Source organism: Balaenoptera acutorostrata, chromosome 11 (assembly GCF_949987535.1).
Source record: "Balaenoptera acutorostrata chromosome 11, mBalAcu1.1, whole genome shotgun sequence".
Taxonomy (NCBI): Eukaryota; Metazoa; Chordata; class Mammalia; order Artiodactyla; family Balaenopteridae; genus Balaenoptera; species Balaenoptera acutorostrata.
Genome location: NC_080074.1, coordinates 102,604,034 through 102,630,280, shown reverse-complemented (window position 1 = coordinate 102,630,280; position 26,247 = coordinate 102,604,034). Strand labels below are relative to the sequence as shown.

General features: G+C 44.6%; 1 protein-coding gene and 1 non-coding gene across 2 annotated transcripts in view; one reads left to right on the top strand and one right to left on the bottom strand.

The window, feature by feature from the left end:
* Positions 1–25,573, top strand: part of NDUFA9 (NADH:ubiquinone oxidoreductase subunit A9) — a 30,440-nt gene extending 4,867 nt beyond the window's left edge. The window contains exons 2-11 of the mRNA XM_007170200.3: positions 409–579; positions 926–1,023; positions 4,242–4,333; positions 5,756–5,897; positions 9,784–9,886; positions 13,307–13,374; positions 14,485–14,561; positions 20,047–20,142; positions 22,465–22,531; positions 25,284–25,573. Coding sequence (XP_007170262.1) covers positions 409–579; positions 926–1,023; positions 4,242–4,333; positions 5,756–5,897; positions 9,784–9,886; positions 13,307–13,374; positions 14,485–14,561; positions 20,047–20,142; positions 22,465–22,531; positions 25,284–25,454 — 1,085 coding nt within the window. The 3' untranslated portion in view covers positions 25,455–25,573. The remainder of the gene's footprint in view (positions 1–408; positions 580–925; positions 1,024–4,241; positions 4,334–5,755; positions 5,898–9,783; positions 9,887–13,306; positions 13,375–14,484; positions 14,562–20,046; positions 20,143–22,464; positions 22,532–25,283) is intronic.
* On the bottom strand, positions 5,244–5,350 carry LOC114236306 (U6 spliceosomal RNA). The gene has a single exon (XR_003622280.1). It is a non-coding gene; the product is annotated as a U6 spliceosomal RNA (small nuclear RNA).
* Positions 25,574–26,247: the final 674 nt, after the last annotated feature.

Genomic DNA, 26,247 nt, shown 5'->3' with positions numbered 1-26,247 from the left:
GATCTTTCTCAGAACACTCTATTCAGGAGTCCGTCCTCATGATTCCCTAACTTACGGCACCTTTACTTTGCGTTCTCTCTGCTCCTTTCATGTCGAGATTTATACTCTCGTAATTTGTAACTGTTTATTATTATCTTTCTTAACGTGATTTATCTTTTTAGGTAAATTATATCCTATAGGGCAGGGAGTTTGCTTTCTAACTTTTATACATTTCCTTATGTCCCATGGATTTTTTGTTGCAATAATTTGTGTTTATTATTGCTGTTGTTACTTAAATTATAAGAGTTAAATTTAAACTGTAACCTAAGTAAATGAAAATACTGATAGCAAAATAATGTCGCGTTTCTAGGAAAAGAAGCTGTTTGAATTCATGGTCAATTTTATGTATATTCTGGGGTTCTCTTCAAGGTTCTTCTGTTACTACAATAGCCACATCTGTGTTTCATGGCCCACCCCAGCGCCAGCTTCATCATGCACTCATGCCTCACGGGAAAGGTGGGCGTTCCTCAGTCAGTGGGATTGTGGCCACTGTGTTTGGAGCAACAGGATTCCTGGGCCGCTATGTTGTCAACCACCTTGGTAAAGTTCCTTGCGTTCAACGTACTCCAAAGCCATTTATTACAGTTGCCTAATGAGAACTGTTTCTTTTCATTGTAACGGTGTTTTGAATTACTCCTATCTTGGATTTATGTAATTTTGGTCTGCTGTACGTTATGAGCAGGCCCAGACTTCCTATATAGGACGTTAATACAGGAAAGGGGACTCTGAAAAGTTATGACATCTCTAGCATGGCAAAATATGTTTCTTACTAAAAATAGAATCAATTCACCTATCATACTAGAATTTAAATATTACAAAATCACTGTTGTATAATGTAACCATATTATGTTAACGCTGATCCTTGTTCCAATCTATTCTTTTTTAGGTCGCATGGGGTCACAAGTGATCGTCCCCTACCGGTGTGAGCCATATGATACCATGCACCTTCGCCCGATGGGTGACCTGGGCCAGATTATCTTTATGGTAAGAGCCCGTGTTACTGATTATTGGAGTTGATAAATTCTTAGTAAATTACTAAGGTCTTTTGTAGCATAGAGAGGTAGTATAATAAAGCAGCACCTTCATCCCAGAGTGGACCAAGGGCATCCGCCATTCACAGGCCATTCTTGTAAACCCTAGTCCAGCAGTTAGCAAACTTTTTCTCTAAAGGGCCAGAGAGGAAGTATTTTAGGCTTTGCAGGTCATAGGATCTTTGTCATGTTTACTCAGCTCTGCCCTTGTAGCCTAAAAGCAGCTACAGGCAATATATAAACAAATGGGAGCGGCTGTGTCCCAATAAATGGGAGCGGCTGTGTCCCAATAAATCTTTGTTTACAAAGTTAGATTGCGGGCTTGATTTGCCTGTGGGCCATAGTTTGCCAACCCCTGCTCTAAGCCTATGCTGGCCAGTAGCCATCAGCCACATGTGGCTCTTGAGCCCTTGAAATGTGGCTGGTGTGGATTGAGGTGTGCTGTAAGTGTGAATTACACATCAGATTTCAAAGACTTGGTTCGAAGAAGATAATATTCAATATGTTGTTAATAATTTTTTACATTTATTATATATTGAAATAGTATTTTGGATAAATTGGGTCAAATAAAACATTATTAAAGTGAATTTCACCTGTTTCTTTTTATTCTTTTAAAAGTGGCTAAGAGAATATTTAGAATTACATATGTGCCTCGTGTTATATTTCTCTTGGACCGTGCTTCGATAGACAGAGAAAATCACAAATAGGGTGTTTTATAACTTGGTTGACTTGGATGGACTTGACTTCCAACAGTTCTCCCTGAGCATTCACTGTTGTTATTCTTCAATCTGCAGGTTCTTCCGTTAAGCCAATAGTTAGTTGCCAGCGGGGTAGGGAGAATTGTGTGGGGAGAACCTTCAAGGGAGTGATGAGAAATGTGTGGGCCCTTTTGGTTGTCACAGTGACTGGAGACGATACCGGTTTATTAGGCAGGGGCCAGGCTTGCTGAGTATCCTACAGTGCACAGGACGGTCCTTTTCACAGAGAACGATGTTGTCCCAGTGCCTGCAGTTTCCTATGGAGAAACACTCCGGGCCTGGGTGCTCGGGTCAGCTGTTCTTGTAGCTAACTTTTCTTACTTTCATCATCCTGCCTGGGCCTGAGCGCTTCCACTGACACACTTTCCTCTTTTAAAAAATGTTTGTTAAACATCCTTAGTATCTATTTTATTCACACAGATTATTTGTGACCTCATTAAATTTTGACTTATTTTTAATGGCATTTTCATTTATCCTTTACTGAAGGTTCACAAGCTAAATATAATATTTATATTGGAAATTTCTTATTTCTAAAGTGTTTTTCTTTTCCAGAATCTTATTCTCAAATATCTGCTTGCTATTACAGTTAGAGGAGCTTAGCCTTTTCCTAGTTCTTTGTGACTGAAGATTATCAGTCACCTTGTCGATCCTCAAAATTCAGGTATTTCACAAGTGATGGACGAAAACTTTTACCGGCTTGCAAATGTGGAGTCATTGGAATTAAGCTGAATGACATGTATTCCATGCTTCACGGGTGTTTACTGTGTCTGCTCCGTTCCTGGCGTTGAGCTAAGCTCTGAGTGTGTCTTGTTGAACAAGACCACAGGGAACTCAGTCTTAACAGGGAACACAGACACGAAGTGCGTAACTTTGAATACAGTCATGTTTATGAAAGGGGAAGCCCAGGAAAGTTGTAACAGGGGGGACGCCTCACTATATTGTTGTTGTTTATTTTTGAGAAGGATGGACCACATTGGGTGCGGGGTGCCGATCTCCCCACTTCAGTCTCTGTTGGAAACTGCTGTCTGAAGAGCCGTTTGGTTCACCAACCTGGTCGTGCCCCTGGGGCTTATCCCTGGGAATTTGGTTTCCTTTTGATGCTCCTCTCCGGGCCTCCCTCTTGGGCCATTCATGCAGTTAAGCCGCAAGCTCTTCCCCTCTGAGTCTTCTTGGGTTCATCCTTTCCCACCCGTGTCATCTTCTCTGAAAGGGCCATGTTAAGCTCATTATGTGTAGAGCGATTTTTTTGTTGAGTGTTTTTCTCACTGTGCTGCAGATTTTCTGTATATTTCACTTACTTGTCATAGCAACCCTATGGGGTAGGTTGTATTTTCAAGTTTTGCATGGAGTTTGGAGAGAGCATTTGTGCACTGGTAGTAAATGGCAAAGCGGAATTTGCGTTCTGTCTCTTGTACTGCATTCTCCACAGTCAGTTGTAACCAGTGCTGCCTGCCGAGGGCTTCATCTTTTTGCTCTTGAATCTGATTCCCATAGCCCTCTCTCTCTTTTCTAAATTGCGCAGGCATTCTATCGCTCGCTGTCTCTCCTTCTCCCCCAGCCCCCCACTTCTCTTCCGTTCTCCCCTCTTTTCTCACTCTCCCTCCCACCCCCCTCACTCACAGATACAGTTAAGAAATCCATACTACTTATTATCTTCCTTCAAAATGCTTTAAAATTTTATTTTCATTTTAACACAGAAAATGCTCTACCTTTGTCCGGGGGTCTTTAGTCCCTTGTCACTATTTTGGACAAGACACATCGATCTGACTTAAGTCCTAAACGACTGCTCACAAGTGCAGGTCTCCACCGAAGTCTGCCATCGGCTCGCCCTGAACTGATAGGCAGGTCACTTCTCTCTGAGTGCTGTTTTCATGTCTTTAAAGCAGAAATGACCAGATCTGGGATTATAAAGAGTAAAGAGTTAAAAAGAAATAAGAAAATAGTCATGAGTATTCCCAATTTAACGTTAGCCTTTGAGAGACACCCCTCCTATCTTCCGTCTAACTGGTTGGTACTAACAAGGGAAAGTCAGTTTACCTCCCACATGATCCTCGGGTCTTCGGCTGTATTTCCTTCAGGAAGGGAGACTCGATTACTAGATTCCTTTACAGGCTTCTGCGGGGCAGTTGGGAGGACAAAAAATTGCTCTGCCCCGTGAAAATGAATAGTGTCTTCTCTAGTTCTGTCCCCCGCTCGTACCTGAATAAAATGTGCTTCGACCTCTTTGTTTCCAGAAGAGCCAGAGGATCAGCAGCGTGTCTGTTGTAGCCAGCGGAGCCGGTGTGAAGTGGCACCGTCTCGTGACGACAACAGCTGGCCCGCTGTGAATCTTGCTGATGGGGGGAGCTACAGGCGTGTTTTGTGCCAGGGTGCGCCCCCGATGTTTTCACGTGACTGGCTCCTGCTGTTACAGGAATGGAGCGGGAGAGACAAGGACTCGATCCGAAGAGCCGTGGAGCACAGCAACGTGGTCGTCAACCTCGTCGGGCGAGAATGGGAAACCAAGTGAGTCTTTGACCCTCGTCTCCCCCTTGCAAAGCTGGCTTCGGGTTCAGTAGACGTTTGCTGGGCACGTGGCGTGCCAGGGATTGTAGTTGTGACGTTTTTCATTAGTTCGTCAATGAGTATTGACTGAACAACCTTGCCACAGCCAGTGACCACCCCCCCGACCTAACCCCTCTCCTCCCCCAGCCGGGGGTTCAGTTGGCGGTAAGTCTAGTATAAGAAGCAATAAAGGGACTTCCCCGGTGGTGCAGTGGTTAAGACTCCACGCTCCCAGTGCAGGGGGCCCGGGTTCGATCCCTGATCAGGGAACTAGATCCCACACGCATGCCGCAACTAAGAGTTCGCATGCCACAACTAAGGAGCCCGCGAGCCGCAACTAAGACCCAGCACAACCAAATAAAAATAAATAAATAAATACATAAATTCAAAAAAAAAAAGGAGAAAAAGCAATAAAAGGCCACTGTGGATGGCGCCAGTGTGGTGGGCGTCGTCACCAGCTGGGTGGGCTTAGGAAGGAGGGTTTTGCTGTTCCACTGACCGACAAGCTGAACGCTGGGTTTTCTTGCGTGAACAGCGTTCTCGACCTGTTCTCCACGTTGTTAATCAAAGATGGCACGAGTACCAGTCTGAACAGTTCTTTTTAGCCCTTGTGTGGGTTGTTTATCAACAAATAATGTGTTAATCCTGTGGTTCCCCAGCACTCTGTTCACGCCTCTTTCTTCGCGTTTATGAAAGTTTGACTTAGACTTATTTAGATATGTCTGCCTCATCACATATTTTTAAGTTCTTTGATGACTTGGAGGGTCTCATTCAACTTGATAGGCCCCGTGATGACCAGCAGTGCTTTGTACAGAGCAGGCACTTAGTTCACGTTGTTGGATCTAATTGGTGACTGTTGTATTTTTTTTTTTTTAATATGGAATGCTTCATCAATTTGCGTGTCATCCTTGCGCAGGGGCCATGCTAATCTTCTCTGTATCGTTCCAATTTTAGTATATGTGCTGCCGAAGCAAGCACTGATGTATTTTTTTAGTTTCCTTTTTTTCCCCTGAGGGCAACAAAGGCCTGGGGGTGAGCAGTGATTTCCCCTCCAGCACCCAGCACTTCTCCCCTCCCCGCCCAATCAGTGCAGCCAGATGCTTTTAAAGGGCCTCAGCCTTGGGATTCCTTGAGGACAGAGAATAGTATGTACGCTGATTTATGACTTATAGTAAGCCTTACATTATGTATGGTAATGGCAGTGAGGAGTCCTGTGAAATTTTTTTAAAATACTAGTTTTGACTTTGGGTTAAATCGTTGCTACTTAAACGTGTAACTATTGATATTATGAATTCCAGCAATAGTATGAAAACCAGCTTATCACAGTATGCTTTGAAATCCTGAGTCAGGTGTTCTTAACCGCTCCCTATTTTTTCCTTCCAGAAACTTTGATTTTGAGGATGTTTTTGTAAAGATTCCCCAAGCAATCGCTCAAGTGTCCAAGGAAGCTGGAGTTGAAAAACTTATTCACGTTTCACATCTGAATGCCGATATTAAAAGCCCTTCTAAATATCTGAGAAATAAGGTAAGTAACAAGTTGGTTTGGTAAGTGGTTCACAGAGCTTGAGTTTCTTAGCCCCTTGGAATCGTGAGTTTAAGTGAGAAAGACTTCTCACTGATGTATCCAGAGTCAAGGGGGATTTCTAATTCTCCATATCCAGAATGTGATTGTCGTGTGCCCGAGTTGTAGCTGAGTGCCTTCTGTTTGCAGGGGACTGTGCTAAGCGGCCTCAAAGATGGGTAGATCGTACTATTACCCACCCTCCAGGGTGTAAAGTTTCTTGGCACATAATAGAATTACAGAGTAAACAAAAGGTAGAGTATGATTCCTGCATAAGAGTCATAACCTGTGTCAGCCACCAAAGCTAAAGGACCATCCTTCTTTCTCTGACCCCTTGCATAGTCATGGTCTTATGCCATGCTTGGAGGGGTGATGTGAAGGCTGGGGGTGACAGGATAAGTATTTGCCAGGGGACATAGCTGTTCACATTGTAGTTAGGTTTCTTGGACCCCCAGAAACCCCACTGTGGTCCAGATTGTGCCTAGGGATTGACCAGCCTGGTTTGGAGTCGGTCTGTAACCTGAAATGTTTTATCATCAGGGACTCAGTAGGGATTGTGGTGCCCCGGAATGCCTTCAGCATTTGGTTCCTGCTGTAAGGAGCCTGCTTTGGGTCAGATTGATAAGGACCACAGAGTTCCTTGACACTGGCTCCAGCTTTTGGTTCCACTGCATTCTTTAATTGAACAAATTATTTATTAAGCACCTACTATGTGCTCCATGTTGTAGTAGGCACTGGGGATACAGGGTAAATAAAACACACATGGCCTTACCCCACATCTAGTTTCTAGTCCACTGAGGAAAATAGTTCCAGATGCAGTAGGTGTTGCAAAGTAGCTTGGGGAATTTTTACAAAAACAACCTCAAAATCAAAGTTTCTGGAAGGAAAAAATAGGAATTGGTTAAGAACATCTGACTCGGGATTTCAAAGCATTCTGTGATAAGCTGGTTTTCATACTATTGCTGGAATTCATAACATCAAGTTAAACTTTTAAGTAGCAATGATTTAACCTGAAGTCAAAATTAATACTTTTTAAAAATTTTACAGGTCTGCTCACCATCATTACCGTACTTAACGTAAGGCTTACTATAAGTCATAAATCAGCATACATACTATTCTCTGTATGAGAGCGAGAGAGGGAGTGAGAGAGTGAAGCCCGTGCCTGCCCCTGCCCTAGCATTCAGAGAGTCATCCGTGTTCGCAGTTGTTTGGAGGGGGCGGAGGTGGGGTAGTCAGTGGGGAGGGTGAGGGAGGAGTCGGCGGTGCCCAGCCCTCAGGCTTAAACCCCTGGATGGACGGTGCTCCTGGTGAACAAAATGAGGAACCCTTGAGAAGGACCGGGTCCTGGGGGCGGGGTTCTCAGCCTTAGTGGCCCATTAGAATCATGGAGGGGACTGAAAAATCCTGATGCCCAGGGCACCCAGACCAATGGAAGTAGCAGCTCTGGGGGTAGAACTCGGGCATCAGTGTTTACACCTCTCCCTGTGTAATCCCAATGTGTAGTACAAATTGAGAGGTATTATTTGTGGAGAATGGAAGAGGATGACCCAGTTTTGGCCTCGGGTTGCATCTCAAGTGCATGTCGGTCACCCAGGTCCCAGTGGAGAATGGGGTTTAAGATCCTGGAGCTCCGAAGAAAGAGTGTGGCTGGGGATATGAACGTGGGAGTCCCCACTGTTTGTTGTTAATTGAAGCAACACGAGGGGACGAGGTGGCCTCATGGGGATGAGTCGAGAGCAGAGAGCTCTGGACAGCGCCCAGAGGAGCACTGATGGGGGTGGGTCTGGGGGACGAGGACAAGGGTGCACCTGCCAAAAGCAAACGAGGACTGAGCAGGGTGGACCCGGAGAGGCAGGAGGGACACCGGGAGAGTCTGAGGTTACAGAAGTGGGGGGAAGGTGGAGAGGTGAGTCAGAGCTGCAGGGTCCGCCGGGGTCTACACCGCAGGTCCTCAGTGGGCTCATCAAGAGCAGTTTGAGCAGGTGTCGGGGCAGCAGTGAGTGAAGGGCAGGCGGGGGCGGAGGCAGCAGGGACAGTAGGACAGCATCGTTCTCAGGTGGTTTACTAAGAGGAAGGAAGGGGCAGGGGGCTGGAGGGGCGTGTGGCGTTGGAATTTCTTTTTTCTTTTAAGGTAGATGATCTTGACGTTGTTGAAATGCTGGAGGGAAGGTGCAGGTAAGGGGAGCCTGACTGCAGATGTGGGCGGGAGTGACGGGCAGGTTCCTGAGAAAGTGACGGGAGGTGAGTTCCTCCACTCTGCTCAGGAAGGAGGAGAGAGTGTTGCTTCGTGCACCTGGCTTTGTAGCTTCAGCACTGGGAACGCCAGGTGGTTTTTCTCCGCTGCTCTACTTTCTCCTTGAAGTAGAAGATGAAGTCATTTGCTGGAAGGAAGAGGGGAAAGTAAGGGAGAAATTTGAATAGAACAGAAAAGGTTTGAAATTTGTCAACTGGAAATGTAAACTAATTAGAAGGAAACCCTATTTCTGGGAAATGTTACGAGCCCGGTTAAAACTGGGGACAGGAATTTATGTGTTACCAGTTGATGATTTGTACTTGTTTATTTTCCTGTAGCTCTGAAGGCAGCAGGAGTGCATGGCTTAAAGAAGGAGGCTAGTGGGGTTCTTCCAGGATTGAGATTTTTGCCTGGTGGGTGGAGTGAAGGACAAGGACAAGGGCACAGGTAGTCTACAGTGTCGCTAAGAGAGTGATGGAAAAGTTGGGCCACGGAATCTAATCTGGGGCGAGGGACATTCGGAGGGATTGGTGTGGGGGAAGGCAGACCCAGTGGGCTGGGGTCCCCGAGAAGTTGAAGGAACACATCTCAGCAGCAGAGGAGCAGAGAACAAGAGGCCGGCAGCACAGGAGCTGGTCATCTGAAAGCGGCACGTCTTCATGTAGGGCTCAGAGGAGGGGTGCTTGGGTTGTTCTGGTCTGAGGCCTCCGAGTTAAGAGTGGCTGAAGTGGGGTGAAGACGAGGTCCCTGGAGTTGAGAAGCTCAAGAAACGGAGGTCCAAGTCCACCGGGGCTCTGATGTCACCCGCAGCGGGTGCGGGTAGGCAGGATGGCTGAACCAGGTGCTGGTATCTGCACCTTGTCTAGGAAGTGAGTCTACTCTGATTTTTCTTCTTTCTTCTTCCGCATAAACTTCCTTAGAATAAATAAGGGAAGAAACCCAGCAAGAGCTATAAGAGGCGGAGCATTTTTATGTGTTAGTTTTTAAAAAAAAATTTTGCGTAGACTTGTCTCCTCCTTACCATGAGGAATGTATTCCAGATCCCCCAGTGGATGCCTGAAACCGAGGATGGTACCAAACCCCGTATATACTTTGCTTTTTCCTATATGCACATACCTATGATAAAGTTTCATGTATGAATTAGGCACAGTAAGAGACTAACAACAATAACTACTAATAAAGTAAACACTTATAACAATAGACTATAATAAAAATGTCATGAATGTGATCCCCAGTTCTCTCACTCAATATCTGCTGACTGTACTCACCCTTCTTCTTGTGACGATACGAGATTCACGTGCCAGCAGGCCCGAACAGGATGACATGAGATTTCATCACGCTGCTCAGAACAGCACACAATTTAAAACTTATGAATTATTTCTGGAATTTTCTGTTTAATATTTTTGGACCGCAGTTGACCGCTGGTAACTGAAATTGTGGAAAGCGAAACTGACTATAAGGGCGGGGCGGGGGGTGACTGTAGCTGAGTGTTATGAACAATATGATTCCCTTAACCTGGAGGAAATACGACCTTGAAATACACGTAGCGTCCCCATAGTGGAAGGAGTGGGAGCTTCGTTAACTCACCACAGAACTCTGTTGTGTTTGGTTGTTTAGGCTGCTGGAGAGAAAGAAGTGAGAGACACATTTCCAGAAGCTACCATCATAAAGCCATCGGACATCTTTGGAAGAGAGGATAGATTCCTCAATTATTTTGCAAGTAGGTCTTCTTCCTTAATAGTAGGAGGGGGAATGCTGGTTAACTAGGTTGAAGTTAATCACCAGCAAACTACGTTCTCTGACTGGAAGATGGAGGTTGTATTTTTTCTCCTCGAGTTGCCTTTTTCTCCCCAAAGGTTCTCTTTTCCCAGTCAGCATGGTTCCTCTCGTGATCTTCGTCACTCTGTATCAAAAGAAGCAGCTTAGATGCCTGGAAGGAGCATGGACTTGAGAGTTCGAGACCTGACTATGAATTGGGTCCTGGGACTAACCAGCTCTGGGACTCTGGCAGGTCTTTGAATATAGCAGCTTCTTCATCTGTTAAGATGAACATGACGATGTCCACCTGAGGACCGGTGTGCTGGTTAATGGAGTAGCTGGCTTATGTTACAGCACCTGGCATGGGGTCAGTGCCTCATTTATACTTGGCCTACGAAGCCCCGGTTTTCTTAGTGCCGCCTCACTTTCAGTCTGTTTTCCAAGTCACTTAGGTGTTGGTTTTAAAAGACAAAGAGGTAGCATCCTACTTTGTCAGACACATGTGATAGGTCATAAGAGTGGGGTCCTAACCTGCAGGATTAGTGGCTTTAGAAGAAGAGGAAGAAAGAGATCATTCTCTCCCTCCCTGTGTGCCCTGAGGAAAAGCCATGTGAGAACGTAGCCGGCTGTCTGTAAGCCAGGAAGAGAGCTCTCACCAGGAACCAGATCAGCCGATACCTTGATCTTGGACTTTCCTGCGTCCAGAGCTATGAGAAAATAAATTTCTCTTGTTTAAATAAGCCACTCAGTCTGTGGTATTTTATTGTGGCAGCCCGAGCAGACCACACAGTCTTAACCATTTCTAAGTGTACGGTTCAGTACCGTTATGTGTATTCACATTGTACTGCAAACGATCTCCAGAACTCTTTTCATCATGCAAAACTGAAGCTCTGTATCCATCAAACAACTTCCCATTCCCCCCTCCCCCCAGCTCCTGGCAACACCTTTCTACTTTCTGTCTATGAATTTGACTACTCTAGGTACTTCATATAAGTGGAATCAGACAGTGTTTGTCTTTTTTGTGACTAGCTTATTTCACTTAGTAGAATGTCTTCAAGGTCCATCCATGTTGTAGCATGTGACAGGATTTCCTTCCTTTTAAGCTGAATAATAATCCATTGTATGTATAGACCACATTTTGTTTATCCATTCGTCTATCAGTGGACACTTGGGTTGCTTCCACCTTTGCATTATTTTATCTGAATAATGCTGCTATGAACATGGATTTCCTTCCTTTTAAGCTGAATAATAATCCATTGTATGTATAGACCACATTTTGTTTATCCATTTGTCTATCAGTGGACACTTGGGTTGCTTCCACCTTTGCATTATTTTATCTGAATAATGCTGCTATGAACATGGGTGTACAAATATCTCTTTGAGACCCTACTTTCAGTTGTTTGGGATATATATCCAGAAGTGAAAATGCTGGAGCATATTGTTCTATTTTTAATTTTTGGAACTACCATGTGTTTTTCCATAATGTCTGTACCATTTTACATTTCCACCAGCAGTGCACAAGGTTCCAATTTTTCCATATCCCCGTCAACACTTGTTATTTTCTGTGTTTTGATAGTAGCCATCCTAATGGGTATGAGATAATATCTAATGGTTTTGCCCGAATGATTAGTGATGTTGAGCATCTTTTCACGTGCTTGTTGTCCATTTGTATGTCTTATTTGGAGAAATGTCTATTCATGTCCTTTGCTCATATTTTAATTGGGTGTTTTTTTGTTATTGTTGAATTGTAGGAGTTCTTTATACAGTTTGGATAGTAACCCCCTTCCTATCAGACATATGATTTGCAAACATTTTCTCTCATTCTGTAGGTTGCATTTGTACACTGTTAATTGTGTCCTTTGTTTCACAGAAGTTTTTAATTCTGATGTAGTCCAGTTTATCTATTTTTACTTTTGTTGCCTATGCTTTTGGTGTCATAGCCAAGCAGTCATTGCTAAATCCATTGTCATGAAGCTTTTCCCCTGTGTTTTCTTCTAAGGATTTTGTACTTTTAGCTCTTATGCTTTGGTCTTTGATCCATTTTGAGTTAATTTTTGTGTATGGTGTGAGGTAAGGTTCACTTTCACTCTTTAGCCTATGGATATTCAGTTTTCCCAGCATCATTTGTTGAAAAGACTATCATTTCTCCTTTGAATGGTGCTGGCACCTTGTCAAAAATGTTTTGGCCAGATGTGCAATGATTATACCTCTCTATTCCATTCCATTGGTCTATGTCTGTCTTTTTGCCACTGTTTTCATCACTATACACTGTTTTGATTACTGTAGCTTTGTAGTAAGTTTTGAAATCAGGAAGTGTGAAACCTCCAACTCTTTTTCTTTTCTTTATCAAGATTGTTATGGCTATTTAGGGTGTCTTAAGATGCCATATGAATTTTAGAATGGAGTTTCCTGTCTTTCTGCAAAAAACACCATTGGGATTTGGATAGGGATTGCATTAAATCTGTAGACTGCTTTGGGTAGTATTGACATCTTAACAATATTAAGTTTTCCAATCCATGAACATGGAATGTTTTTCCATTTGTGTCTTTTTAAATTTCTTTCAGCAAGGTTTTGTAGTTTTCAGTATGCAAGTCTTTAACCAACTTGGTTTAGCCTTTCCCTAAGTATTTTGTTCTTTTGGATGCTCTTATAAATAATTTCTACTTTTAAAAGTTTTTTTTAAGGGACTTCCCTCATGGTCCAGTGGTGAGGACTCCACGCTTCCACTGCAGGGGGCACAGGTTCAATCCCTGGTCTGGGAACTAAGATCCCAGAAGCTGCGTGGCGTGGCCAAAAAAAAGAAAAAAAAAAAAAGTTTTTTTAAGAAAATCTTTTTTTACCTTTACATTTAAGCCACTTGGGATTTTGTTTTGGCTTATGGCAAGATGTGAGCCATTTCTTTCTTTTTTGTTTTTTTCCTTCAAAGAGTAGAATGATTATCTCAGCGTCATCTATTAAATACTTCCATTCTCTACGTATTTGTGGTACTGCATTCATCATACACTAAATTCCTATTTTCACCTGCATCTTTCTCTGGGTTAGTTGTATTGCTGATCTGTTGATTAGAACAGGGTGCAGGTAGAGCGCAGTCTTGGGAGTGGCCATGCGCTTAGCACTGCGGAGTGGAAGACAGGTAGACAAGCCACCTGACTGCTTTCCCTTGTTCTTTGTGTCCCTAAGTATTTGGCCCTTTTACTTTCTATGTTTGTTGTGTGAAAAACAAATGGCTGCCCCTTGTAGGATCATTAACTGCCTCAGAGTCAGCTACATTTATTTCATTATTTTTACTACACAAAATGGTTATGCCAGCTTGGGGCACCTGGAGATGCGTGGGTCTTCAGGCAGCCTAGGCCTTCTAAGAATGTTGTCTTTCTTCTGCCAGGTATTCGATGGTTTGGTGGTGTCCCTCTTATTTCCTTGGGCAAGAAGACAGTGAAACAACCAGTATATGTAAGTACCCTGGATAAAGGAGCTTTCTCTGAATTCAAGAGTCAGGTGATCAGTTTTCCAGTTTTATCCTAATCCTGTAATGACATCATTTTCATCTTTGTCAGCTTGCTTTGACTGGTTGCCTCTCAGTTTACCTAAGAGGTACATGTATTCTCTGTCTTCACTTGTTCATTCATTTAAGAAAACTGTATTGAGCCCTTAATGTGCTAGGCACACCGCACGTCACTGGGAATATTGAGATGCTAACGACACAGACACACGTTGCTGTCCTCAAGATGGTCAGAGGCAGGTCAGCAAAAGAATTGTCATGCAGCGTGATAAGTGCTATGACAGGAGAGGGTTTTACCTAAATATGTCAGAGGACACCTACTCCAGACTTGAGGGTCAGGGAAGGCCTCCAAGGAAATGACATCTTAGGTGAGACCCTAAAGATGATTCACATGCAGAGGGAGCGGTGTGTACAGGGGCCCAGAGGTGAGAGAGCATGTTGGAGTCCACGTTGTGTTGAACCAGGGTCTCTCAGCTGAGGCACTGTGGACTTCCTGGGCCGGTAACGCTTCGCCGTGACGGCTGCTGTGGAATGTGTGGCCGCATTCCTGGCCTCCAGCCACCAGGTGGCAGTAGCACCCCCCAAGCTGTGACAACTAAAACTGCCTCCAGGCATTTGCCAATGTCCCTTGGGGGCCAAAATCACCCCTAGTGAAAACCACGGGGTCTGAAATCATGTAAGATTATTATTATTTTTAAAAGTCAAATTGGTAGAATATTGGCAGTTCCGTGTGGTTTGGACTAATGGTTTGTGATAGCACAGTGACAGCGAGAGGAGGAGGAGGAGGGGGTGAGGTTGGAGCCGGTGGGAGAGGCCTGGATGCCCCGGAAGCTAACGTGCTCCGACTGGAGAAGGTATTCAGGTGACCCGCCCATGTGGAGGTTATTTGAGCTCTTGAGATGTGGGTCTTAATCTTATCATTCTGTTGTTGCTGTGATCCATGTGGCGTGCTTTGCTTCCTTCCTGCCTCCCCTCCTCCCTTTCTTCCTTCCTCTCCCCCATCTCTCTCTGTTTCTCTCTCTTTCAACAGTTACTTAGACATGTGTTATAATTTCTTGTAGATTGTGGATGTCGCCAGAGGAATTGTTAATGCAATTAAGGATCCAGATGCCAGAGGGAAAACTTTTGCCTTTGTTGGGTAGGTGGCTGGAGTTTGACTTTAAAATAGTGCGGCCTGTCAAAATGAAAGAACCGTGATTTACAACAACAATAATTTCTAAACATGTCGCTCACAGGTCTGTTGGTTGCATTTTTCAGTGTCTTTCTTGGATGATATTTATTCCAGAAACCTTACTGTCTTGGCCCTGAGGCCAGTATATCTCAAAGAACCATCCAAAGGCCATCATTATCAGAAGCTCCTGAATGCTTATATTAAGTCAGAATGGAGGGAACCTAGGAATCTGCTTGAGTAAATGATTCTTCTGTCACCGAAGTCTGAGAACCCCTGCCCTAGACTATTATGTGGCCATAGTCCAGTGACCCCCCAAGGATGGTATTGTGCTACTCCGGTGATGTTTTTCATATATCAAAGGATAACCAAACAAAACACTTTTAGGGAGTAAGTACAGTTGCAAAATCAAATTAATTTTGCTAGATTATCACTATGCCCCAAAAGGTTGGAAATGGCTGACTTAGGGTACAGTTTTTAGGGCTTTGCAAGACTGATCATTTGTTATATGCTCTCCTTGTTGAAATTCACTCTCGGGAAAAATGGGGCACAGTTAAGCTATGTGACTTACCTGAAATTATTCAGTCATGTCACAGCTAGGTTTAGGACCTTTTTACTGAATTAATTAAAACTAAAACACTAAGACCTGGTCTTCCTTGGTGGCGCAGTGGTTAAGAATCCGCCTGCCAGTGCAGGGGACACGGGTTCGAGCCCTGGTCCGGGAAGATCCCACATGCCGCGGAGCAATAAAGCCCGTGCGCCACAACTACTGAGCCTGCGCTCTAGAGCCCCTGAGCCACAGCTACTGAAGCCCGCGCGCCTAGAGCCCGTGCTCCGCAACAAGAGAAGCCACCACAATGAGAAGCCCTCACACAGCAACGAAGAGCAGCCCCCGCTCGCTGCAACTAGAGAAAAGCCCGCGCACAGCAACGAAGACCGAACGCAGCCAAAAATAAATAAATAAAAATAAAATAAATTAAAAAAACAAAACAAAACACTAAGACTCAATCTGCCCAGTGGAAAAGTACCAAATTCACCTAATAATTGGCCCAGAATCCTACTTGCTTCTTGAGAAAAGACATTCTTCTCTCCAAGCCAGGAGACATGGTACATTTTCCCAGCATTATGGATTCATATATTGTCACGTTTCACTATCACTATAGATTTAGTTTAGCAAAGTTTTTTTTCAGTGCAAAAAGCTCTGTATTGTGTTTCCATGTCAACCAGCTGCTGGAAGATGTATGTCTCCCTGAGTTCCCAATTCAGTACATTAGTGTGTAATCAGTTATATACTCTAGGAAAATTATTTACAAAAAAAGTGTGTTCAGCACGGTTTCTGTAAAACACTAGGCTCAAAAGATACCAGATTCTAGTCAAGAGATATTTAGACCAGGATTCCAAGGAATAGATGAGCAGAAATGGTTTTATAGACTTTGCTTACTGCTCAGTGGAGATGGCTCTGGGATGAGTTAGCCATTTTCCTCTTTACCTTTGCCCAGCCAGTCCAACCTCTTTGCCAGGCGGCAGTAGGTCATACTTATCTGACACAGTGATGGGAAAAGTAAGATACACAGGGAAGTGTAGGCATTTTTCCCTGCGAAATTGTAAATGTGTATCCACACTTCTCTTCAGCCCCAGGGGAAAACTTTGTTTATTTCCCTGAGGCTAAGGCAGAGGCATGACTTTAATTTTGCTCGTAGTTTTTTCATAGTTATTAATTACATGATGTTGGTCCATTTTATCAATCGTCCATTAAATATCTATTGATACACACATACATACACAAAACTGAGAACCAGTAAACAAGTTCAGCAAGGTTACAAGGCACAAAATCAATATGTAAAGATCAATTTCCATATATTAGCAAATGAACAATCTGAAAATAAAATAAAGAAAATAATTTTATTCACAGTAGCATCAAAAAGATAAAATACTTAGGTATAAATTTAACAAAAGAAATACAATACTTGTATACTGAAAATCACCTAACATTGAGGAGGAAAATGAAGGAAGACCTAAGTAAATGGAAAGACATTTCATGTTCATGGGTTGGAAGAGTCAATATTGTTAAAATGGCAATTTTCCCCAAATTGATCTGTATATTCAACTCGATTCTTATCAAAATTTGAGCATGCTTTTTTGCAGAAATTGACAAATTGATTCTAAATTTATACGGAAATGCAAAAGATCCACAATATCCAAAACCATTTTGACAAAGAAAAATAAAGTTGGAGCACTTAAGCTTTCCAATTTCAAAACTTACTTGAAAGCTATAATTATAAAGACAATGTGGTACTGGCATAAGAATAGACAAAGAAGTCAATTAAACAATTGATAGTCTAGAAATCAGCCTTTATGTTTATGGACGATAGATTTTTGCCAGAGGTGCCATGATATTGCAATGGGGAAATGATAATCTTTTCAACAATGGTACTATCCATATGCAAAAAGATGAGCATAGATTCTGATTTCACACCATACATCAAAAAATTAAAATAGATCCAAGGCCTAACTGTAAGGATTTAACTATAAAACTTTTGGAAGAAACATTTAAAAATCTTCTAGACCTGGGGTTAGGCAAAGATTTTGTAGATACGACATCAAAAGCATACTCCATCAAAGAAAATAATGGATAAATTACACTTCACTGAAATTAAAAACTTTCGTACTTCATAAGACATCATTAAGAAAAAGATGAAAAGACAAGATCATCAGCTAAAAGGCAGGATGGGGTGGGTGAGAGAGGTATATGGAAAATTTGAGGATGGAAAAGAAGATAGGAAGCACTCCCTGAGAGAAGAGGAAAAGAGCACTCCTGGGAGCGCACAGTAGGACTGCAAAGCAGAGCTGAGTCTTCCCCTTGAAACTCATGATCAGAAATGTAAGGGGAAGCCAGCTAGCCCAGGGCTGTTTTCTCTGCAACTGTGTCTTGCTGGGGGTTCAGGCACGAAGAAGGCAGATACTTGGATTAATCAGAGAAGGGGTTTTGCTGCACTAGGATAGTGGAGAGGTGCTGGGGACAAGGTTTTGCTGAGGATATTTGCAGAGGAATGACTACAGTATCAAACCATGAAATCTAAGCTGGGAAGGACACAGCCTTCAGTGTACCTTTCTCTGAGCAGGGGCACATAGACCAGTCTTTGAGTCACAGTTAATGGAACACAAAGGGTTTTAGAACAGCTGAAGAGCAAGTGTATGACATAGTTTGCCCAAGATACCAGTATTGCTTGTCATCATGAAGATTGCAGTTGTTCTTTGGCATAGCATGTATTATATGCAGTGATTTCTGGAACTTGAAGGAAGCTATTTGAGGGCTTTGTCTGGTAGTTCCCCTAGCTGACATTTTCTTCTTTTTTGTTTCTTTTTGTTTTGGGGTGGTTTTGTTTGGTGAAAATGTCAGAATGATGAGGTTCTCACTGAATTGCCTTAATTCAGCTCTCAGCTGTCACAGGCTTTCTAAGACAAAGAGATTAGGAAATGGGTGAAGAGATATTAAAGTGTATTATAAGCAATAATAGTTATTAAAGCTAGGTTATACTGGTACAGAACTATTCAGATCAGTGGAATAGAATGGGAAGTCCAGAAACAGTCTCAAATATATGTAAGAATAGAGTGTGATAAGGGTGATATTTCAAAATATGGGGAAAGGGTAGATTTTTCAGTAAATGCTGATACATCTTTATCCTATATCAATACAAAAATACATGGCAGGATGACTTATTTTATGGGTAAAAAAACAAAGCATTAGAATAAATATGTGGACATTTATTTATGTCACTAGTGACTATAGAGGGATTTTCTAAATATAAAACCAAATAGTGAAGTAAAAGAAGTCAGTAGTTTTTTTTTGTTTTGTTTTGTTTTTAATTTTATTTATTTATTTATTTATTTATTTATGGCTGTGTTGGGTCTTCGTTTCTGTGTGAGGGCTTTCTCTAGTTGTGGCAAGTGGGGGCCACTCTTCATCACGCTGCGTGGGCCTCTCACTATCGCGGCCTCTCTTGTTGAGGAGCACAGGCTCCAGACGTGCAGGCTCAGTAGTTGTGGCTCACGGGCCTAGTTGCTCCGCGGCATGTGGGACCTTCCCAGACCAGGGCTCGAACCCATGTCCCCTGCATTGGCAGGCAGATTCTCAACCACTGCGCCACCAGGGAAGCCCAAGTCAGTAGTTTTGATTAAATGAACTGTTTAAGCTTCTGTATGCCACAAGACAATTAAACATTAAAAGGCAGTAATATAAACAATAAAAGATATTTCCAACTATATCATTAAAATATTAAAATTTTTACAAACCATTCTTATAGAAAGAGACTCCAGGAGGAAAGAGAGAAAAGCAATAAATGTAAATGGCCAAAAATATATGAAGAAAAAAATTAATCTCTAATATTAAAGTAATGCTAATTAAAATGTTGAGGTACCTTTTTCTACCTGGCAGATGGACAAAATTTTGTTTGCTCATTTTCTTATGACTAAACTCATTTTTGGTGAGGGGACTACTAGCATTTTCTATTAAGTTGATATAACCTCTTTGGAAGAGGTTTGATAAAAATCTTAAGTCTTTGATAAAAGCCTTAAAATTTCAAAATATACTTTGAGCTAGTTCTACTTCTGGAATATATTACAGATACATAATTATGGATATATAGAAATATTTACAACAAGAATGTTCATTAAAACATTATTTTATAAAAGAAAAATACTTTTAGTAGCTTAAATATCCAAAACCTGAGAATTGGTGATAAAATAATTATGATTACCTGCAATACAATATGGGCAACCATTAAGCATGCACTAGAATATTTAGTGACACAGAAAGATGATTGGGATTTAATGTTAAATGAAAAAGACATTACAGAATACGATGACCTGTGTGATCTTATATTTATAAAAGCAAAAAATGTATAAGGGGATGAGGGACTTCCCTGGTGGCACAGTGGTTAGGAATCCGCCTGCCAACGCAGGGTACACGGGTTTGATCACTGGTCCAGGAAGATCCCACATGACGCAGAACAACTAAGCCCGTGTGCCACAGCTACTGAAGACTGCACCTAGAGCCCATGCTCTGCAACAAGAGAATCCACCGCAATGAGAAGCCCGCGCACTGCAATGAAGAGTAGCCCCCACTCGCTGCAACTAGAGAAAGGCCACACGCAGCAACGAAGACCTAATGCAGCCAAAAAATAAATAAGTAAAAATAAGTAAATAAATAAAATTTTAAAATAAATAAATTCATTTAATTAAATTTTAAAATATAAGGGGATGAGAAGTTAAGTTTATTATTATATATTAAGTTTATTAACTTCATCTTTGGTGGGTGGTTTTTCTTTGTGCTAATCTGTATTTCCTATAGTGCATATGTGTTTCCTTTTTCATAAGAAAGATGTTATTTTGTAAAATTAAGAACGAAAGTTTGTGAGGAGCAAATAATCTGAAGAACTGAATTTTCTGTTTGTAGGCCCAGTCGGTACGTCCTCTTTGACCTGGTGCAGTACATCTTTGCCGTGGCTCACAGACCCTTCCTGGCCTACCCTTTGCCACATTTTGCATATCAGTAAGTAAAGCGCTGCTTTTTGTGCCTTCTAGAGAAGAGCTAACTAGAGACTTCGTTTGTAATGCTCCCGCCCAGGGGTTAGAGGGAGTACGTCCGTTGCGGTGAAATCTGGGAATCTCTAACCAGGAGGTGCTTCTGATATCTTGACATTCATCTAGGAAAGAGCCAGAGGAGTCTAAGAAAGGGAATGTTGATTTGTGGGTAAGAAAAACACTGTGTTGGAAGGTTGAATCTGCAGGTCTTCAGATTCTCCTGTTAGAAGCCACTGGGTTTAACTGGCAGCGTCTTGCTTGGCAGGTCATGTGAAGGAGCAATCAAGTTTCCCTCTGTTTCATCCACTCACCCAGGAGGGGGAAAGGGGCCCTCCTTCATTAAGGCAGTCTGATCCCGGGGTTGGGGACAGGAGCCAGGTCAATTCAGCCGCTTCCTGCGGTTGCCTTATTTGCTTTTCCTGCTTCTTGCTTCACTTCTCCCCTCTCTAGGTTTAGCATCTTGGAATGATCACACACTGAGGTCCTGGTCAGGGAGACTTTCACATCCAGTTTGCCAGAGATTGACTGATGAAGCAACACAGCAGCTCACTTCTTCATTCGTTTAGTCATTCAGTCATTCAACAAACATTTCTTGTTGCCAACTGTGTCTTAGGCAATGTACCAGGCACTCAGGATGTTACAGTAAACCCTCAAAAAAGCTTCTGACCTAACAGAAGTATCAGAGAGATAGACAGTTAGAAGGCAATGTGATGGTAATATTTATTGGGAGTGTTCCATCTTTCAGGCTGCCTTCTTCATCTCATTTAACACTCCCAGTGGCTCCGAGGTGAGTGGGGCAGAGTGGAGACCGAGTGGAAGAGCAGGGCTGAGGAGTATCTCCATTTAAAGGACCAGCGGAGCAAGAGGAGTTTATCAGGAAAGCTAGAAGAGAGTAATCAGATGCTTAAGTGAAAAATGGAGAGAGTGGCCTCCTGGGTACCAAAGGAAGGGGAGTGCTTTAAGGAGGGAATGACTTTTAAGGAGAGGAGCTTTGCTATTTTGTTCACATCTGTGTCTTCAGCACCTAGAACAGTGTTAGGCACACAGTAGGCCTTTTGTTAATGTTTATGGAATGAAATGCTGTAGAAAAGTCAGGTAAGATAAAGACAAAAGGGCATCCACTGGAGCTAGTGGTGAGGTCATTTGTGGCGGGGGCCTCGGGGCAGTGGAGGGGTATGAGCCAGTTTGCAGGGAGCTGCTTTTGCGGTTGTGCCTACAGCTGAGGCTTATCCTGGAGCTGGCGTATGCCCATGGCGTGGCCCCCGAGGACCCGAAAATACAGACTGTAGGTGATCTGTTAGCGTAGAACCAGAGCAGAGTTGGAGGATTGTAAGAGGTGTTTTTTGTTTTGTTTTGTTTTGTTTTTTTTAAGCCAGTAAAGTGTCCTTTTTTTGCCATTGGAACAGGTTGGCTGGAATCTGAGGCTTGCTATGTTCCTGGAGAAATTCTGACCAATCTTCAGCTTCCTTTTTCATTTTTTTATACCTCCCTTTGGAATGATGTTTTTCAGGTTTTTAAAAAGCTGCGGAACCCTGGGTTTGATGACTTGTGACCTAAAGGCCCATTAGGACAACCAGATAAAAGCAGAGCTGGCCTGGCCATAGGGATGGTCACTGCTCAAAGCACACGCTCACAGCTCCGCCTCCAGTCCTCTGCGGGGGCCCCGAGGGATTCCTAGGGGGCCTCCCTGTCCTGAAGACACGTGAGACAGGAGCTCAGGTGGCAGATAAGGAGACCCCCGGGTTTCAGCAGGGTGAAGAGATGGTGCTGAGGAGGCAGGTGGCCCCTCTTGTCCGGGTTTTCTCTTGGCTTCCTGATTTGAACCGTAGATCTTAGGCACCTCCTTACTTTTGGATTTTTTGCTTCTCTCGGGGCCCCTACTTTTAAGGCTCACGCTTTCTATCTTGCATACCGCCTGGCTTGCCCTGTGTCCTTGACAGAAGCCTGTTTGAACATCTGGGGCTTAACTTTGATTGAATGTGACAGATGTCACTGAGCATTGGATCTTTTTTGTTTGTCTTGTTGGTGAGGCAGCTGTACTGTATGTTGGTTTTTCCGATTCACTGTCCCTTTGGTGGGAGCCTAGGAGAGCCACAGTGAGGTGGTCAGGCTGTTGCCTCGAAAGGCGAGGTGACCTCCCAGGCACTGGGGCCAGGAGGTTCGGATGTTTGTTAGTTTCTTTAAAAACCTGCAGTGACTTCCTGGCTCCCCGGCAGCCTCCCTTGCTTGCTTGGCTTGAACATCGAGCAGAAGCGCTCACCACGTGTGCCTTGTTCATTCCTCTTTCCAGATGGCTAGGTCGACTCTTTGAAATGAGTCCATTTGAGCCCTGGACCACGAGGGATAAAGTGGAGCGGGTGAGTATGAGGATGATGAACACTTGCCCGGGCGGATGCCGGGCAGAGAGCCGCGGAGATGGGTGAGTGAGCGCCGAGCTTGCTCACGGGCTCGCCTGGCTTATCTCCACGTGCTTGTCTGCCGTCCTCATGTCTGAGGTCAGCCCCTCCCTCGTGCACAAAATGCACCCACGCCCAGCCTCTCTGGGGTCCTATCTTTGGCATTTTCAGTTTTCCTTCCTCCGCTGGATCCTCTCCATCCACGTACACACAGACATGCCTTAACACTAGCCCTGTGTCTTTTTAAGGCCGAAGTCCCTCCCTGGGCCCGTCGTGTCTGGCCGCTGTCCTGTTTGTCTGTGTCCGCGTGCACCAGACTCCTCAGAAGGGCTGTCTCTACCTGTGGTTGACAGCTTCTTACCTCCTCCTTGCTTTACCCCACTCCTGGCTTTTATTTCCGTGTCTCCCCGAACCCGGCTCTGTTCCCGGTCACCTGGGGCCTCTGTGCCGCCAACTCCAGTGGTCAGCACTCTGACCTGCGCTCACCCCATCTGTGAGCCGCATTGGGCAGAGGTGCCCCTCCTTTCCTCTTGAAACCCCGGTTTCCACCTGCGCTCTCCACATTCTCGTGCTTCTCGTGCTCACTTGGTCTCCCTGGTTCACCCTCTGTCCCTGGTCTCTGACGGTGGGGACCAAGGGCTCTGTCCTCAGCCCTTTGCTGTCCTTGCTCTTTCTCTGAGCGACCCTCATCTCGTCCCGGGCTCCAGCTGCTGTCTGTGAGCTCCTGGCAGCGGCTTCAGTTCCAGCCCTGCATGGCCTCCCTGCCCACCCAGCTGCAGGCCTCACATCTGTTTAGCTGTGTGATAGTTATCTGAAACACGGCTCGTCCGAGAGTGCAGTGGCAAACCCGCTTCTCTCCTAGCCCCTCTCAGCTCGGTTAGTGAGATCACCGTTCTCTCTGTTGCTCAAGCCAAAAATCTGGAAATCCTCCATGATTTCTTCCTTTCCTTACCTGTCTAAACAGTACTGTCCCATCCTTCCTGCTGCGATGGAAATGTTCCGTCATCTCTAGTGTTCAGAAAGTAGCCACGAGCAACAGTGACTGTGGAACGCCTGAAATGTGGCTAGTGTGACCGCAGAAATAAGATTTGAGTTTTATTCAATTTGTATTGGACAGCACAGGTCTGGCCCGTCAGCAGGTATTGATGGGAAACCAGCTGTATGCTAGATCTCACCTCCCTTTTCCTACCTTTTTATTCAGCTTTTTATTATGAAAATGTTTACAATAGCATTGAAACTTTTCCACTTCCAGAAGGGTAGAGGAAATAGTCGTCTCCACTCTACCCTCTCTGATCCAGGAGGGTAGCTCATTCCTTCCTTAGCCTCTGGACCGGCCCCCGCTGCCTCTCGTCCCCTGCAGTGCCCTGCTCCCCTCCCATCTCGCTGTCTCCAGGCTGGTCTCCCTCGCTGATCGTTTGCCCACTGCGTGTAGAAGTGTTTGTGTAGAAGTGTTCCTAGGGAGGACACAAAATAAAATACACACACTCTGCCGTCTCTACCTTTGAAAACCTAGTGGCCTTTTACCAACAAGCAGCAGCCAGAGTGTCCTCTGAATGTTACTTAAAAGCTAAAATGTTAACAGGATGGAAACATAGTCCTCGGGGAACAGATGTGAACAGGCAGCTGTTATCCCAAGGTGTCCTTTCTATGCTCCGGAAGGATCGGGCGGGAGAACCGATGGCCGGGACGCTTCGGCGTGTCTGACGGACGCGCCTCTTACATTTGTCGCTGAGGAAGTGTTGGGGCTGCTGGGTTTGGACTTGATCTGGGGAGACGGCTTGACAGCTCTTCGGTGGGAGGATGGCAGGCGTGCTCAGGTGGGAGGATGGGGGTGCATGTAGACCGAGCCTCTTCGTCTGCTTGCGGATGAGCCGGGGTCTTTGGAAGCTCAGGGCTCACCCTCCTTCCCTCCAAACAAGGTGGGTTTGGATTTTTAGATCTATCGTCAGCATTAGTCAGCCAGGTTAAGTAGAGCTGGAGACAAAGGTTCATGGATTGTCGCTGAATAATCTTGATTCAGCAAAACCGAGGCAGAAAGCTGTGCTCGGAGAACAGGCCCAGGGGATCCTCGGGATGGGCCCCTGTTTCTTTTTTTTTTTTTTTTTTTTAATTTATTTATTCATTTATGGCTGTGTTGGATCCTCGTTTCTGTGTGAGGGCTTTCTCCAGTTGCGGCCAGCGGGGGCCGCTCTTCATCGCGGTGCGCGGGCCTCTCACTATCGCGGCCTCTCCTGTTGCGGAGCACAGGCTCCAGAGGCGCAGGCTCAGTAGTTGTGGCTCACGGGCCCAGTTGCTCCGCGGCATGTGGGATCTTCCCATACCGGGGCTCGAACCTGTGTCCCCTGCATTGGCAGGCAGATTCTCAACCACTGCGCCACCAGGGAGGCCCTCAGCCCCCCGTTTCTTTACTGAGCCTCACAGATGTGACGACCTGTCTGCTCCAGCCCAGACCGACTGTGTAACCCTCACCGGAGCCTGTGTTTTGTACTCGCGGATAGACCTTGAGCTGACACTTGCCTTTCCCTCCACAAGCCCTTTTCTGTGGTCTGCTTTGGGTGGTTCCGGGCATCAGCCCCTGCCCCGTAGCCTCTGAAACCAGTGAAGTCTCAGCAGCGGGACTCAGGCCGGCTTGCGGGTTGGAGTGTTTGCGAGGCCAGCACTCCGTGTCCTTGGCCGCTTTTCAGTGCTCTCTGCGCGTCTTGTTTACTCACAGGTTCACATCACAGACATGACCCTGCCTCACCTGCCCGGCTTGGAAGACCTGGGTATTCAGGCCACGCCCCTGGAGCTCAAGGCCATCGAGGTGCTGCGACGTCACCGCACGTACCGCTGGCTGTCTTCTGAGATTGAAGATGTGAAGCCATCCAAGACAGTCACTGTTTAGTGGCCCCTGAGCTGCCCTTGGTTTTTGGTGTCATTCGGGTCACTAGCGACCAGGCCACCTTTGGCAGAGAATCCTGTACATAGTGCATAAGCGCCCCTATTAAAACATCTGAGATCAGATTCTGTGCCAACATTTTCTTTCTTGATTTACAAAGGGAGAGATTCAGCCATCTAGAATTTGAGCATTATTTTCTTTAAATTTATATATTTAATAGTGACACATATATATCTTATTCTCTGAAATGCTGGAGGATTTGAATGTCCTTCTGTCAGGCCACTTCTTGTGAATGTTCCGGAAGATGAGAACCGCTTTTTAAGGTCAGAATGTTGTGAAGCCCCCGCGTGATATATGATGCCTTTTAATAAACACTAATTGAGAAAAGACACAATGTCCCATAACTAATCTGAATTTATCCACACTTTGGGTATTTTTAAACGTTTATCTTAATGATCTCTACACGCATTTAAAATATAGAACATACGTGGAAAACCGTTGTCTGTGGCCGTGGATCCTCCGACAACCTGCAATAATTCCACAGTCCTCCGCCCTGATCTGAACTCGCCGAGGCCTCTACCCGCCTGCGGTTAGGACAGCCTCTAGACGGTTTCAGACACGTGGGTGTACAGGGATCCTGTGCCGTGTAAAGGAGTGCCAGTGCTTCGCAATTAGCACTGTTTGCATGAGTTGTTGACCTCACAGCCAAGATCCAGATGCACAGGTGGTTCAGTGTCGGCAAGTCCCTCAGGACAGTATGATGAGAAACTCCCAGGGTTTGTGGTGGAGCTAACACACC